This window comes from Chelonia mydas, chromosome 8, assembly GCF_015237465.2.
Source record: "Chelonia mydas isolate rCheMyd1 chromosome 8, rCheMyd1.pri.v2, whole genome shotgun sequence".
NCBI lineage: Eukaryota > Metazoa > Chordata > Testudines > Cheloniidae > Chelonia > Chelonia mydas.
In genome coordinates this window covers 1,244,379-1,259,864 of record NC_057854.1, presented here as the reverse complement: position 1 = coordinate 1,259,864, position 15,486 = coordinate 1,244,379, and the positions used below count along the sequence as shown (strand labels likewise).

General features: G+C 68.6%; 1 protein-coding gene across 1 annotated transcript in view; it reads right to left on the bottom strand.

Annotated features, from left to right (window-relative positions):
* HK3 (hexokinase 3) overlaps window positions 1-15,486 on the bottom strand; it is a 30,086-nt gene that overhangs the window by 9,106 nt on the left and 5,494 nt on the right. Inside the window, 10 exon segments of the mRNA XM_037907348.2 lie at window positions 912-1,031; window positions 1,314-1,462; window positions 1,825-2,129; window positions 2,563-2,796; window positions 5,483-5,638; window positions 6,019-6,202; window positions 12,407-12,506; window positions 12,788-12,883; window positions 14,589-14,708; window positions 14,960-15,108. Of these exon segments, the coding sequence (XP_037763276.2) occupies window positions 912-1,031; window positions 1,314-1,462; window positions 1,825-2,129; window positions 2,563-2,796; window positions 5,483-5,638; window positions 6,019-6,202; window positions 12,407-12,506; window positions 12,788-12,883; window positions 14,589-14,708; window positions 14,960-15,108 (1,613 nt within the window).

The window sequence follows — 15,486 nt, the reverse complement described above, 5'->3', positions numbered from 1 at the left end:
GCCACAGCCCCCCCAGCCTCCCCTGGCACGTCCCGGCCTCCTCCTGGGGTCGCGGCCCCCCAGCCTCTCCCCGGCACGTCCCGGCCTCCTCCTGGGGCCACAGCCGCCCCAGCCTCCCCCCCTGCACATCCCGGCCTCCTCCTGGGGCCACGGCCCCCCCAGCCTCCCCTGGCACGTCCTGGCCTCCTCCTGGGGCCACAGCCCCCGCAGTCTCCCCTGGCACGTCCCGGCCTCCTCCTGGGGCCACAGCCGCCCCAGCCTCCCCCCGGCACATCCCGGCCTCCTCCTGGGGTCGCGGCCCCCCAGCCTCTCCCCGGCACATCCCAGCCTCCTCCTGGGGCCGCAGCCCCCCCAGCCTCCCCCCGGCACGTCCCGGCCTCCTCCTGGGGCCACAGCCCTCCCAGCCTCCCCCCGGCACATCCCGGCCTCCTCCTGGGGCCACAGCCCCCCCAGCCTCCCCTGGCACGTCCCGGCCTCCTCCTGGGGCCACAGGGCTCCCCCAGCCTCCCCCCGGCACGTCCCAGCCTCCTCCTGGGGCCACGGCCCCCCCAGCCTCCCCTGGCACGTCCCGGCCTCCTCCTGGGGCCACAGCCCCCGCAGCCTCCCCCCGGCACGTCCCAGCCTCCTCCTGGGGCCACGGCCCCCGTGGCCTCCCCCTGGCACGTCCCGGCCTCCTCCTGGGGCCACGGCCCCCCCAGCCTCCCCTGGCACGTCCCGGCCTCCTCCTGGGGCCGCAGCCCCCGCAGCCTCCCCCCGGCACGTCCCGGCCTTCTCCTGGGGCTGCGGCCCGAACGTTTCCCCTGCCTAGCCCCACAAGGGGGAAGCTCGGGGCAGCGGCTGAATTGCCCCGGGCAGGGTGTCTGCGCAACGTCCCCTCAGCCAGCGCAGCGCCGGATGCCCCGGCCCCTCACCTGGTCCAGGCTGGTCTGCTGGCAGGGGAAGGAGAAGGTGAAGCCGAGCGGCAGCGTCTGGCCCGTCATGCCCTGCTTGGCCTGGAACTCCGCGATGCACTCCACGATGTGGTCAAACAGCTGCAGAGATTTGGCGGGGGCGGGGTCAGTGGGGGTGCAGCCTGCCCAGGGCACTGGCACCCACCTGGGGCCATTGGACGCTGGGGGCTCAGCCCCAAGCCAGGCCCTGCCTAGGGGCTGGGAAGTGAGAGGGGGAGACTCATTTCTCTGGGAGCAGGGTGGCGCTCACCCCAGGCAGCCCCAGCCCACCCAGCAGCAGGGGCAGCATTTCCAGCCCCCCCGGAGCGGGAAGGAAGCCCCCCAGCTGGCGCCCGTACCCCAGGACCCGTGTGCCCGCAGTACCTGGCTGCCCAGGCCCTGGGCCACCTGGGGCGGGATGGAGTACACCTCGCTGACGATCCGCACGCCGCCCTGCTCCCGGGCGCCCACCTGCACCAGCAGCACCCGGAAGTTCGTCCTGCCCAGGTCCAGAGCCAAGAAGTCGCCTCTCTCTGCAACGGGCACGGAGAGGTCAGAGCCAGGCAGGCGCTGGGCTGGGCCACGGCACCAGCTCCCTGCTCCCGGCACCCAGAGCCTGCCGGCCTGGCGCACCCCCGGCCCCGTACCTAGCCCTGCAGGCCCCCACCCTTCGCCCCGCGGAGGCCACAGACTGACCAGGCCCAGGTGCCCCCATCTCCCCGCAGGGACCCCAGGCTGGGATGAAGCACTGGGGGGAGCTGGTGCTGCGGCTGCCCGGGCTGTGCCCACCCTTGGGCTGCCAGTCCAGGCCCCAGCCACACCAAGGCAGGAACGACCCCACGCAGCCTCCCCCTGCCAATGCCCCCCGCAGATCCCCAGCCCGCCGGCCCCTCACCCGAGCCGTCGGGCGTGGCACAGATGTAGGTGGGCAGCATGCGGATGGAGGACGTGGCCTGCGTCTCCTTCTTCAGCCCCAGCTCCATCTCCCGTCTCAGCAAGGCCTGCACCTTGCCCAGGGCCTCGGGCGAGAGCTTCAGCAGCGCCAGGCTTTGGTTCACCTGGAGGCGCTGGGCTGCCAGCCTAGATGCCACTGCGGTCACCATGGCAATCCCCTTGCCGCTGCCATCCTCCGCCTGCACCAAGGTGACGTCGCACTCGGGGGCCAGCTGCTTCACCAGCTGCTGCAGCGTCTGGCTGAACCTGGGGAGCCGAGGGAGAGCCTGGCACAGGGCTGGCAGGACTGGCTGAGCAGCCAGCTGCCCACGGGGCCCGCCCTGAGCACCGGCAGCCGAGGGGCAGGGAGAGGGGCGAGGAGCCAGGCCCAGCCTCGCAGGAGTGTCTGGAGGGGCTAAGGGGCCAGGCCAGGCGAGGGGCCAGGCCTAGAGCAGGGGGCAGCAGCGGGGCAGAGTGGGGGAGCCAGGCCCCCAGCCGGCTGGAGCGTAGCCCCCACCGGGGTGCTGGGCCCACAGCTCCCTCCTGTCGCCATGGGGCCCGGCTGGGGCCACGGAGCCCAGGGCAGGGCACCAGCCCCACTACCCGAGTCCCCACAGCTCCGCCCCTCGGAGGGGCGGCCGGCACGGCTGGGAGCAGGCCCCGTGTTCCCTGGTGCCCGGCGCCGTCCTGGGGCCCTTACTTGGCGTGGTCCCGGACCACGGCTCCGTCCACGGCCACGCTGGTCTTCAGGCGGGTCAGCTCCCGGCTCCTGCGCATGTGGCTGAGGATGGCGGCCAGGCCGGCGGCACACAGGCCGGCGGCGCGAATGCAGACGGCGCTGCACACCTGCTGCATGCTGAAGCAGTCCTGGTCGCTCGCCTCCAGCCCCAGCTGCCACAGGAGACGCTGCGCCCTGGCCAGTCCCACCTGCTCGCTGCGAAGGAGAGCACAGGGGCAGAGCCCTGCCATCAGCCTCCGGCCTGGGGCCCCTGGGGCACGGGGCAGAGCCCTGCCATCAGCCTCCAGGCCTGGGGCCCCTGGGGCACGGGGAGGGCACAGGGAAGAGCCCTGCCATCAGCCTCCAGGCCTGGGGCCCCTGGGGCACGGGGAGGGCACGGGGCAGAGCCCTGCCATCACCTCCAGGCCTGGGGCCCCTGGGGCACGGGGAGGGCACGGGACAGAGCCCTGCCATCAGCCTCCGGCCTGGGGCCCTTGGGGCACGGGGAGGGCACAGGGGCAGAGTCCTGCCATCAGCCTCCGGTCTGGGGCCCTTGGGGCACGGGGAGGGCACAGGGGCAGAGCCCTGCCATCAGCCTCCAGGCCTGGGGCCCTTGGGGCACGGGGAGGGCACAGGGGCAGAGCCCTGCCATCAGCCTCCGGCCTGGGGCCCTTGGGGCACGGGGAGGGCTCGGGGCAGAGCCCTGCCATCAGCCTCCAGGCCTGGGGCCCTTGGGGCACGGGGAGGGCTCGGGGCAGAGCCCTGCCATCAGCCTCCAGGCCTGGGGCCCCTGGGGCACGGGGAGGGCACAGGGGCAGAGCCCTGCCATCAGCCTTCAGGCCTGGGGCCCTTGGGGCACGGGGAGGGCTCGGGGCAGAGCCCTGCCATCGGCCTCCAGGCCTGGGGCCCCTGGGGCAGGGGAGAGCACAGGGGCAGAGCCCTGCCATCAGCCTCCGGCCTGGGGCCCTTGGGGCACGGGGAGGGCACGGGACAGAGCCCTGCCATCAGCCTCCGGCCTGGTGCCCCTGGGGCACGGGGAGGGCACGGGACAGAGCCCTGCCATCGGCCTCCAGGCCTGGGGCCCCTCGGGCAGGGGAGGGCACGGGGCAGAGCCCTGCCATCGGCCTCCAGGCCTGGGGCCCCTCGGGCACGGGAGGGCACGGGGCAGAGCCCTGCCATCAGCCTCCAAGCCTGGGGCCCCTGGGGCAGGGGAGGGCACAGGGGCAGAGCCCTGCCATCGGCCTCCAGGCCTGGGGCCCCTGGGGCAGGGGGAGGGCACAGGGGCAGAGCCCTGCCATCGGCCTCCAGGCCTGGGGCCCTTGGGGCACGGGGAGGGCACGGGGCAGAGCCCTGCCATCGGCCTCCAGGCCTGGGGCCCTTGGGGCACGGGGAGGGCACAGGGCAGAGCCCTGCCATCGGCCTCCAGGCCTGGGGCCCTTGGGGCACGGGGAGGGCACGGGGCAGAGCCCTGCCATCACCTCCAGGCCTGGGGCCCCTGGGGCAGAGGGAGGGCACAGGGAAGAGCCCTGCCATTAGCCTCCAGGCCTGGGGCCCTTGGGGCACGGGGAGGGCACGGGGCAGAGCCCTGCCATTGCCTCCAGGCCTGGGGCCCCTGGGGCACGGGAAGGGCACGGGGCAGAGCCCTGCCATCAGCCTCCGGCCTGGGGCCCTTGGGGCACGGGGAGGGCACGGGGCAGAGGCCTGCCATCGGCCTCCAGGCCTGGGGCCCTTGGGGCACGGGGAGGGCACAGGGACAGAGCCCTGCCATCGGCCTCCAGGCCTGGGGCCCCTGGGGCAGGGGGAGGGCACAGGGGCAGAGCCCTGCCATCGGCCTCCAGGCCTGGGGCCCTTGGGGCACGGGGAGGGCACGGGGCAGAGCCCTGCCATCGGCCTCCAGGCCTGGGGCCCTTGGGGCACGGGGAGGGCACGGGGCAGAGCCCTGCCATCGGCCTCCAGGCCTGGGGCCCTTGGGGCACGGGGAGGGCACGGGGCAGAGCCCTGCCATCACCTCCAGGCCTGGGGCCCCTGGGGCAGAGGGAGGGCACAGGGAAGAGCCCTGCCATTAGCCTCCAGGCCTGGGGCCCTTGGGGCACGGGGAGGGCACGGGGCAGAGCCCTGCCATTGCCTCCAGGCCTGGGGCCCCTGGGGCACGGGAAGGGCACGGGGCAGAGCCCTGCCATCAGCCTCCGGCCTGGGGCCCTTGGGGCACGGGGAGGGCACGGGGCAGAGTCCTGCCATCGGCCTCCAGGCCTGGGGCCCTTGGGGCACGGGGAGGGCACAGGGACAGAGCCCTGCCATCGGCCTCCAGGCCTGGGGCCCCTGGGGCAGGGGGAGGGCACAGGGGCAGAGCCCTGCCATCGGCCTCCAGGCCTGGGGCCCTTGGGGCACGGGGAGGGCACGGGGCAGAGCCCTGCCATCGGCCTCCAGGCCTGGGGCCCTTGGGGCACGGGGAGGGCACGGGGCAGAGCCCTGCCATCGGCCTCCAGGCCTGGGGCCCTTGGGGCACGGGGAGGGCACAGGGCAGAGCCCTGCCATCGGCCTCCAGGCCTGGCACCCCCAGGGCATGGGGAGGGCACGGGGCAGAGCCCTGCCATCAGTCTCCAGGCCCGGTGCCCCTCGGGCAGGGGAGGGCACAGGGGTCACAGAGTCTTCCATCTGGCTGTGTGCCCAGCACCCCTAGGGTGCCGGGAGGGCGCAGGGGCAGAGCCCTGACATTGGGGTGCGGGGACGGGGGCACTTGCTCTCCACTTGCACAGGTGGGCTCATGTGTCACTCGGTCACAAGTGGAATGAGGTTGCAGGTCTCAGCAGCTTTTGGCTGCCAGGCTCTGTGCACAGGGCAGGCCAGGTCTGGCCAGCAGGGGGTGCTGCTGGTGTATCCCACGCCTCGGGGACCCACTTACTCTGTGATCTCCAGGATGTCCCGGGTCTGGACCGACCCCTTGGTCAGGAGGGCAGGGGTCGTGCGCCCACTGAAGAGCCCGCCCTGAGTGGCCAGCTCGGCTAGAATGTGCCGGACGATCTCGCCCAAGTACAAGCCACTGATCATCTTCTCGAACCTGAGCGGGGGCGAAGGGGCGTGAGCAGCGCGCTGGGCAGGCAGGGCCATGCACCAGCCACTCGGCGTGGCCACAGGGCCACTGCTCCCTGGGCATGGCCACAACCCAGCACAGCACAGCCCAGGGCATGGGCGGCCGTGGGGCTGGGCCTGGCACACCCGGAGATCCCGGGGCATAGGCAGCCATGGGGCTGGGTGTGGCACACCCGGAGAGCCCGGGGCATGGGCGGCTGTAGGGCTGGGCCCGGCAGGCCCAGAGAGCCCGGGGCATGGGCAGCCTGGCTCAGGCACTGGGGAGCAGATGCCACCGATGGGGAACCAGAGGAAGCCAATGCTCTGCGCCCTTCCCCTGCCAGGGACGCCCCCTGCCCCTGACCCCACCTCTCCTTCCCTGGGTTCAGGGAGGTCTCGTCCACCAGCCGGTCGTAGGGGCTCAGCATGTCGCTCAAGCTGCCGTCGTCCCCGAAGGAACCCCAGCCGGTGACCACGCCCATCCGGCCCAGGCTCTCCTCCACCGCCTCCACGCGCCACGCCTCCGCCATGAAGCAGCTGTTGGTGCCAGCGTCTGCCGGGTACAGGAGAGCAGTGAGGGGCTGGGATGCTGTCACGGAGTGCGGGGGAGTCCGGGGCCTGCACCCCTCTTCCTGGGATTCACTGTGACTCTCAGCCAGCCAGTAAAACAGAAGGTTTATTGGACCACAGGAACACAGTCTAAAACAGAGCTTGTGGGTACACCCAGGACCCCTCAGTCAAGTCCTTCTAGGGGGCAGGGAGCTTAGACCCCAGCCCTGGGGTTCCCTGCGTTCCTCCACCCAGCACCAAACTGAAACTAACCCCCCCCTCCCCCCCGCCGGCTCCCTCCTGCAGCCTTTGTCCAGTTTCCCTCCTGGCTCAGGTGACAGGCTCTCAGGTCTCCCATCCCCAGTGAAACTCCCCTGCCAGATTCCCAGGTCAACACTCCCCCCTCCCTGCTGTGTCACATCTCTCCCCCCTTCGAGACTGAATTGAGCGGGGTCACTGTGACCAGTGACCTGGGGAAGTTCGGGGCCCCCTCTCCGGGACAGCGCATCCGCTATCAGGTTGGCACTTCCCTTCACATGGACCACGTCCATGTCGTAATCCTGCAGGAGCAGGCTCCACCTCAGGAGCTTGGCGTTGGCTCCTTTCATCTGGTGCAGCCAGGTCAGGGGAGAGTGGTCGGTGTAGACGGTGAAGTGTCGCCCGAAGAGATAGGGCTCTAGTTTCTTGAGGGCCCACACCATGGCCAGGCACTCCTTCTCGATGGCCGCGTAGTGTTGCTCCCGGGGTAGCAACTTCTTGCTCAGGTACACGATGGGGTGTCTCTCCCCCTTTCCATCCTCCTGCATTAACACTGCCCCCAGCCCCGTGTCTGAGGCGTCGGTGAACACCACAAAGGGCTTGTCAAAGTCTGGGTTTGCCAGAACTGGGCCACTGACCAGAGCCTCCTTCAGCGCCCGGAAGGCCTCCTGGCACTGCTCGGTCCAGGCCACCTTGTCTGGCTTCCCCTTCTTGCATAGCTCAGTGATGGGGGTGGCTATGGCGCTAAAGTGGGGCACAAATCTTCGGTAGTATCCTGCCATCCCAATAAAGGCTTGGACCTGCTTTTTGGTGTGGGGAGCGGGCCAGTCTCTGATCACCTCCACCTTGGCCGGTTCCGGCTTTAGGCGGCCGCTCCCCACCCGATGGCCCAGGTAAGAAACTTCAGCCATCCCCACCTTGCACTTTTCCGCTTTTACAGTCAGCCCAGCCCCCTGGAGTTGGTCCAGCACTTGTCTAACCTGGGACACATGGTCCTCCCAGGTCTGGCTAAAGACACAGATGTCAAATTACACTACAGCAAAACTCTCCATCCCCCTCAGTAGCTGGTCCACCAGGCGCTGGAAGGTGGCCGGCGCTCCCTTGAGGCCCAAAGGCAGGGTCAGGAACTCACAGAGCCCCAGAGGGGTGATAAAGGCCGATTTCAGCCGGGCATCTGCATCCAGCGGCACTTGCCAGTAGCCCTTTGTAAGGTCCATGGTGGTAAGGTACCGAGCTCCTCCCAGCTTGTCTAGGAGCTCGTCCGGCCTGGGCATGGGGTAGGCATCGGATACAGTGATGGTATTGAGCTTCCGATAGTCCACACAGAACCGGATCAACCTGTCCTTTTTGGGCACGATCATGTCTGCACCCGGTGGACAGTCAGATTAGTGCATCCAGGCTGGTTGGAAAACAGCTGTGGGTCCAGATGCAGCACCCCTCTGATCTCAGCTTGCTGGGCAGGGGTTAGCTGAGCCAAGAGGGATTGTTTCCAGTGGGGAGCCAGCCCTGGTCTCAGGGAATATATTTATCAAAAGGTTGTCTCCCTGCTCCTCCCAATGTCCACACGTGGCCAACACCACATTCCCCGGGCATAATATGGCTTCATCATATTCACATGGTACACCCGGCGGCCTGTAGTTTGTTCTTTCTCACGGGGATGAGAACCATCACCTGATCCCCGGTGGCGTAGGCACGGGCCTGCGCCGTGCGGTCATACCAGATCTTCTTCTTCTTCTGGGCTCTGGCCAGATTCTCCCTGGCCAGGCCCATGAGTTCAGCAAGTGTCTCTCAGAAGATCAGGACATACTCCTGTGATGATGTGACGCAGCAGGGAGGGGGGAGTGTTGACCTGGGAATGTGCCCTGGGGACGGGAGACCTGAGAGCCGTTACCTGAGCCAGGAGGGGGAGGGGGAGGTAACACCTCTGCCCAGGAATGTGGACGGAGGCTGCAGCAGGGAACCTGCTGGGTGGGTTTAGTTTCAGGTTGGGGCTGGGTGGAGGAACACAGGGAACCCCAGGGCTGGGGTCTAAGCTCCCTGCTCCCCCAGAAGGACTTCACTGAGGGGTCCTGGGTGTACCCACAAGCTCTGTTTTGGACTGTGTTTCTGTTGTCCAATAAACCTTCTGTTTTACTGGCTGGCTGAGAGTCTCAGTGAATCCCAGGAAGAGGGGTGCAGGGCCTGGACTCCCCCACACTCCGTGACAACTCCACCACTGACTCTCCATCGGGAGTGGCCTTCCCATCCCACTCGTCTCTCATCAGGTCCAGGGGGCCCCTCACCCTCCTGCCATATAACAGTCTGAAAGGTGAAAATCTGGTAGACTCCTGGGGCACCTCCCTATATGCGCACAGCAGGTGAGGTAAGTACTTGTCCCAATCCTACGGGTGCTGGTTCATAAAGGTTTTCAGCATCATCTTTAGCGTCCCATTGAACCTCTCCACCAGCCCATTGGACTGGGGGTGATACGCTGAGGCCCAGTCGTGCCGGACCCCACATTTCTCCCACAAGCACCGGAGCAGGGCCGACATGAAGTTGGAGCCTTGGTCTGTCAAGACTTCCTTGGGGAACCCCACTCGGCTGAAAATGGTCAGGAGCGCATCCGCCACGGTGTCTGCTTCAATGGAAGCTAAGGGCACTGCCTCGGGGTAGCGGGTGGCAAAATCTACCACCACCAGAATGTATTTCTTCCCCGACCGGGTCGTCTTGCTGAGAGGCCCCACGATGTCCATGGCCACCTTCTGGAAAGGTTCCTCTATGATGGGCAAAGGTCTCAAAGCCGCTTTCCCCTTGTCCCGGGCCTTCCCCACCCTTTGACAGGGGTCACAGGATCGGCAATACTGCCGGACAGTGGTAAAGACCCCGGGCCAGTAAAAGTTCTGTAGCAACCTCTGCCGGGTGCGCCGGATTCCCTGGTGCCCTGCGAGGGGGATGTCATGGGCCAGGTACAGGCGCGTGCGGCGATACTTCTGGGGCACCACCAGCTGCCTCCGGATCCCACAGGACTCCCCTTCCCCTGGAGGAGCCCATTCTCGGTACAGGAACCCCTTCTCCCACAGGCACCTCTCCTGGCAGCCTCTCCTCATGGTCCGTCCCACACTGAGGTCGGCCAGGTCCCTGAGCTTCCACAAGGAGGGATCTTTCCTCAACTCGGCCTGGAACTCAGCGGCTGGGGAAGGGATGGGGCCCGGTTCCCCCTCAGTGGCCAGGTCTGAGGCCTCCGCCTCTCTGAGCCGTGCCCCTCGGCGCTCCCTCCCCACCAGGGTAGGGTCCTGCGCCTCCGGTGTGGTACCCATCCCAAGGTCAGGGCGCAATGCTGGCTCTGGCTACGGGTCACAACCAGGGCGGTCTGGGGCTTGCTTGGCCAGCCCTCTAGGTCCCCCCCCATCAACACCTCAGTGGGCAAATGGTGGTGCACCCCCACATCCTTGGGGCCCTCCTTGGCCCCCCATTTCAGGTGTACCCTTGCCACGGGCACCTTGGATGGGGTCCCGCCCACCACCATCAGGGTCAGGTAGTTGTTGGGCACCACCCGATCTGGGACCACCACCTCGGGCCGGGCCAGCGTCACCTCCACGCCCATATCCCAGTATCCCTGGACCTTCCTCCCATCCACCTCCAGGGGAACAAGGCACTCTCTCCGGAGGGACAGCCCCGCGCCCACCCTGTAAACCGAGAACCCTGAGTCCAGAGCCTCCAGCCCTCTGGCGGGGCTGGCTGGGGGTACTCTTCCCTCCGGAGCAGGTGGTAAGCTGGCAGCCCCCCTTGCCTGGGCCGTCTGCCCCTCGTCCAGCTGGGTCCCTACCCAGTTAACCCTGTGTGGGTTCAGTCTGCTCAGGCTGTCCCTGAGCCTGGGGCACTGGGTCCGTACGTGGCCTCTCTGGCCACAGTGATAGCAGCTCAGGTCACGTTGGTCCCCTCGAGCGGGTCGGAGGGGCCCGATGCCAGGCGTTCCCCTTGGGAGGGGGTTCTCCCTATTTCCCCGCTGGGAGGTCCCATGGTGACTCTCTCTCCGCATTGGGGGGGGCCTGTTCTTTCGGGATTCCTCCCGGCTACCCCCTGACCGACTGTTCACAAACTCGTCGGCCAGCTGCCCTGCGTGCTGGGGGTTTTCGAGCTTTTTGTCCACCAGCCACAGCCTCAGGTCGGAAGGGCACTGTTCATACAGTTGCTCCAGTACGATCAGGTCAAGCAGGTCCTCTTTAGTTTGGGCCCCCGCTGTCCACTTGCGGGCATATCCCTGCATCCTGTTGACCAGTTGTAGGTAGGTGACCTCAGGCGTTTTACGCTGACCCCGGAACCTTCTCCGGTACATCTCGGGGGTCAGCCCAAACTCACGGAGCAGGGCCTGTTTGAACAGTTCATAGTCCCCTGCCTCCGCCCCTGTCATTCGGCTGTACACCTCCACGGCTTTGGGGTCCAGTAAGGGGGTGAGGAACTGGAGCCTGTCTGCAGGGTCAACCCTGTGCAGCTCGCAGGCATTCTCAAAGGCCGTCAGGAAGCTATCGATGTCCTCCCCCTCCTTCCGCTGGGCCAGGAGGCACTTATCAAAGCCCCTTGCAGTCTTGGGTCCCCCCTCACTCACCGCAGCCGGGGCCCCACTGCTCCTCAGCCTGGCCAGCTCCAGCTCATGCTGTCTCTGCTTCTCTTCATGCTGCCTCTGTTTCTCCTTCTCCTCCCACTCATGCTGACGTTGCTTTTCATGATTCTCCAGCTCCCTCATTTTCATCTCCCTCTCCCATTCCAGCCGCCTCCGCTCCAGGGATGGGGAGCTCCGCCGGGAGGATCCCTTGCTGGATGCCGGGGTCAGGGTGCCCTCGGTATTCGCCAGGCTTCCCCCAACCCCTCCCCCAGGAATAGGTAGGAAAGGTCTCGGGATGTCCTCGGCAGCAGTCTGACCCCTCCCAGCCCGGTCAGGCCTCAGGGCCCACGCTGCCTCCACCGGGCAGCTTCCCTCAGGGACAGGGATCGGGTCATCCAAGCGATCCCTCTCCTCCAACTGGGCAATCAGCTGTTTCTTGGTGGACCTCCCAATGCGCAGCCCCCTCTGCCTGCACAGCTCCACCAGGTCGCTCGTAAGGCGTTTAGCGTACATCTCCCTGCTGGCCACTCGCAGGCCGGGCAGCTTTCCAAGGTTTCCAGGAAAAACCCCTCGTGTGCCAGCCCTTCTCGAGGTCATCACCTCTTTGCCAGGGTCGAGCTGCAGACTCCTCCGCCCCTGGACCGCTCGCTGCAATCCCCTGGGGGACCCGATTACTGCAAAAGTCCTTCTCTCTGGTCACACACTCCCAGGGGATAACTGCCCCCTGAAACCGTCTCTCTCTAAATCTTCAGACGCCTGGTCCCTGTCAATTCCTCTTCGTTTTACTGTTCCCCAGTCACTTACTGCAGGAGGCGCCATTCACGGGGTGCAGTACATCCCACCTCTGCCACCAGTTGTCACGGAGTGCGGGGAGTCCAGGCCCTGCACCCCTCTTCCTGGGATTCACTGAGACTCTCAGCCAGCCAGTAAAACAGAAGGTTTATTGGACAACAGGAACACAGTCCAAAACAGAGCTTGTGGGTACACCCAGGACCCCTCAGTCAAGTCCTTCTGGGGGAGCAGAGAGCTTAGACCCCTAGCCCTGGGGTTCCCTGCGTTCCACCCCCCAGCACCAAACTGAAACCTAACCCCCCCCAGCAGGCTCCCTCCTGCAGCCTTTGTCCAGTTTCCCGGGCAGAGGTGTTACCTCCCCCTCCCCATCCTGGCTCAGGTTACAGGCTCTCAGGTCTCCCATCCCCAGTGAAACTCCCCTGCCACATTCCCAGGTCAACACTCCCCCCTCCCGGCTGCGTCACAGATGCATGGCCAGTCTGTGCCAGGCAATGCTGGAGCCAGCCCCGGGCCACGTCTGGCCCATCTGGCTCTGCCAGGCTCCCGGGGCGTCCCGGCCAGGACGGGGCCACTCACCGACAACCAGGCCGACCTCGCACGGCTCTGCACTGGCCTCGCAGCTCATCATGGTGCCAGTGGTGTCGTTCACCACAGCGATGACCTCGATGCGGTAGCGCTGGCCGGCAGAGAGAGGGGGCACGATCAGCAGCCACCACCATAATCCGTCCATGGAGCCCCCGCCCCACACTGCCCCACCCCACCCGGGGGCCCCCAACCCGCCCCACATTGCCCCGCTCATGGGACCTCCACCCTGCCCCACCCACACTGCCCCACTCAGGGGGCCCCCACCCCGCCCCACACTGCCCCACCCCACCCAGGGGGCCCCGCCACACACTGCCAGCCCTACCCAGGGGGTCCCCACCCTGTACTCCCCCTCCCCCTGGGACTCCCTCTTACATCTTGCTTGTTGATGGCATTTTGCAGTAACTCCACCACGTCTCTCCCCTCCACACCAGGGCACTTGAAGCGTTTGGCCCAGGAAATCAGGTAGCTCTGCAGGGAAAGAGCCCAGGCACTGCGGTCAGCCAGCCCTGCCCCACGTCCCGCAGCGCCCCCTGCTGGGAGCCCCCAGCCGACGCTCCCGGCCAACCCCCCCTTCAGCACCCCCTGCTGGGAGCCCCCAGCCGACGCTCGCAGCCACCCCCTTCAGCGCCCCCTGCTGGGAGCCCCCAGCCGACGCTCGCAGCCACCCCCTTCAGCGCCCCCTGCTGGGAGCCCCCAGCTGACACTCCCGGCCAACCCCCCCTTCAGCGCCCCCTGCTGGGAGCCCCCAGCCGACGCTCCCGGCCAACCCCCCCTTCAGCGCCCCCTGCTGGGAGCCCCCAGCCGACGCTCGCAGCCACCCCCCTTCAGCGCCCCCTGCTGGGAGCCCCCAGCCGACGCTCCCGGCCAACCCCCCCTTCAGCGCCCCCTGCTGGGAGCCCCCAGCCGACGCTCCCGGCCAACCCCCCCTTCAGCGCCCCCTGCTGGGAGCCCCCAGCCGACGCTCGCAGCCACCCCCCCTTCAGCGCCCCCTGCTGGGAGCCCCCAGCCGACGCTCCCGGCCACCCCCCTTCAGCGCCCCCTGCTGGGAGCCCCCAGCCGACGCTCCCGGCCACCCCCCTTCAGCGCCCCCTGCTGGGAGCCCCCAGCCGACGCTCCCGGCCACCCCCCTTCAGCCGCCCCTGCTGGGAGCCCCCAGCCGACGCTCCCGGCCAACCCCCCCTTCAGCACCCCCTGCTGGGAGCCCCCAGCCGACACTCCCGGCCAACCCCCCCTTCAGCGCCCCCTGCTGGGAGCCCCCAGCCGACGCTCGCAGCCACCCCTCTTCAGCGCCCCCTGCTGGGAGCCCCCAGCCGACGCTCCCGGCCACCCCGCTTCAGCGCCCCCTGCTGGGAGCCCCCAGCCGACGCTCCCGGCCACCCCCCCCTTCAGCACCCCCTGCTGGGAGCCCCCAGCCGACGCTCCCGGCCATCCCCCTTCAGCGCCCCCTGCTGGGAGCCCCCAGCCGACGCTCCCGGCCATCCCCCCTTCAGCGCCCCCTGCTGGGAGCCCCCAGCCGACGCTCCCGGCCAACCCCCCCTTCAGCGCCCCCTGCTGGGAGCCCCCAGTGCTCCCAGCCAACCCCCTTCAGCGCCCCCTGCTGGGAGCCCCCAGCCGACGCTCCCGGCCAACCCCCCCTTCAGCGCCCCCAGCTGGGAGCCCCCAGTGCTCTCGGCCAACCCCCCCTTCAGCGCCCCCTGCTGGGAGCCCCCAGTGCTCCCGGCCAACCCCCTTCAGCGCCCCCTGCTGGGAGCCCCCAGCCGACGCTCCCGGCCAACCCCCCCTTCAGCGCCCCCTGCTGGGAGCCCCCAGCCGACGCTCCCGGCCACCCCCCTTCAGCGCCCCCTGCTGGGAGCCCCCAGCCGACGCTCCCGGCCAACCCCCCCTTCAGCGCCCCCTACTGGGAGCCCCCAGCCGACGCTCCCGGCCAACCCCCCCTTCAGCGCCCCCTACTGGGAGCCCCCAGCCGACGCTCGCAGCCAACCCCCCCTTCAGCGCCCCCTGCTGGGAGCCCCCAGCCGATGCTCGCATCCACCCCCCTTCAGCGCCCCCTGCTGGGAGCCCCCAGCCGACGCTCCCGGCCAACCCCCCCTTCAGCGCCCCCAGCTGGGAGCCCCCAGTGCTCCCGGCCAACCCCCCTACCGCGCTCCCCGCAGGCCCCGAGCGATGGGCTCACCTGGTCCAGCCGCGTCTGCCTGCAGGAGAAGGGGAAGGAGAAGCCCAGCTGGAAGGCCCTCTGGGGCAAGCGGAGCCCGTCCAGGAACTCACACAGGCTTGTCGCCATGAAGGCAAAGAGCTGGGGAGCAAGGCTGGGAATTAGCAGGGCAGAGGCCGCCCCGCGCCCGTGGCCAGGCCTGCCCCTCTGCCGGCTCCCGGCTCTGCTCCCAGCTCCCACCAGCCCCAGGCTGCCCACTCCTGGCGCACCCTCTGGGGGTGGCCCGGAGACCTGGCTGGCATGGAGCCAGCCGCAGTCCCACCTCCTGCTCCCCCACTTGCCAGGTGGGTCACCCCGTGTCCAGGAGGCACGAGGGGGCCCTGCCCCCGTACCTTCTCGCCAGGGCCCTGGGAGATTGCGTCTGACACAGGAAAGCGCCGGTCCTTCACCGTCACCGTCTGGCGCGTGTCCCCCGACAGCTCCACCAGCAGCACCCGCAGATGGGTGTCTCCCAGCTCCAGCACCAGGAATTCGCCTCTCTCTGCCCGACAAGCAGACGTGGCGTCAGGGCCCGGGCGCCCCAGCCCGGCATACAGGGGGCACCCCCAGGTCGCCGGTGCTCTGCGCCCTGCCTGGCTTCTGCAGGAGCCGCTCATGCCCGGCAGATCCAGGGACCCAGTCGCTCAGCGGTACCATCCCTGATGGGCTCCAATCACCGGCTTGTGCTGCCGCGTCCCCCCCAGTGCTGGCTCTGCACCCCCACCGGGGTCTCTTGGGCGCAGCTCACTGACCAGGCTGCAGCGCTGGGCTTGCAGGTCCCCAGGGCAGGCCTGATGCCAGGGGCGGCGTGGTCAGCGACGGGGACAAAGGTGCCCATGGGCATGCAAGCAGGCAGGAGTGCAGGCCCCCAGCAGTTGCA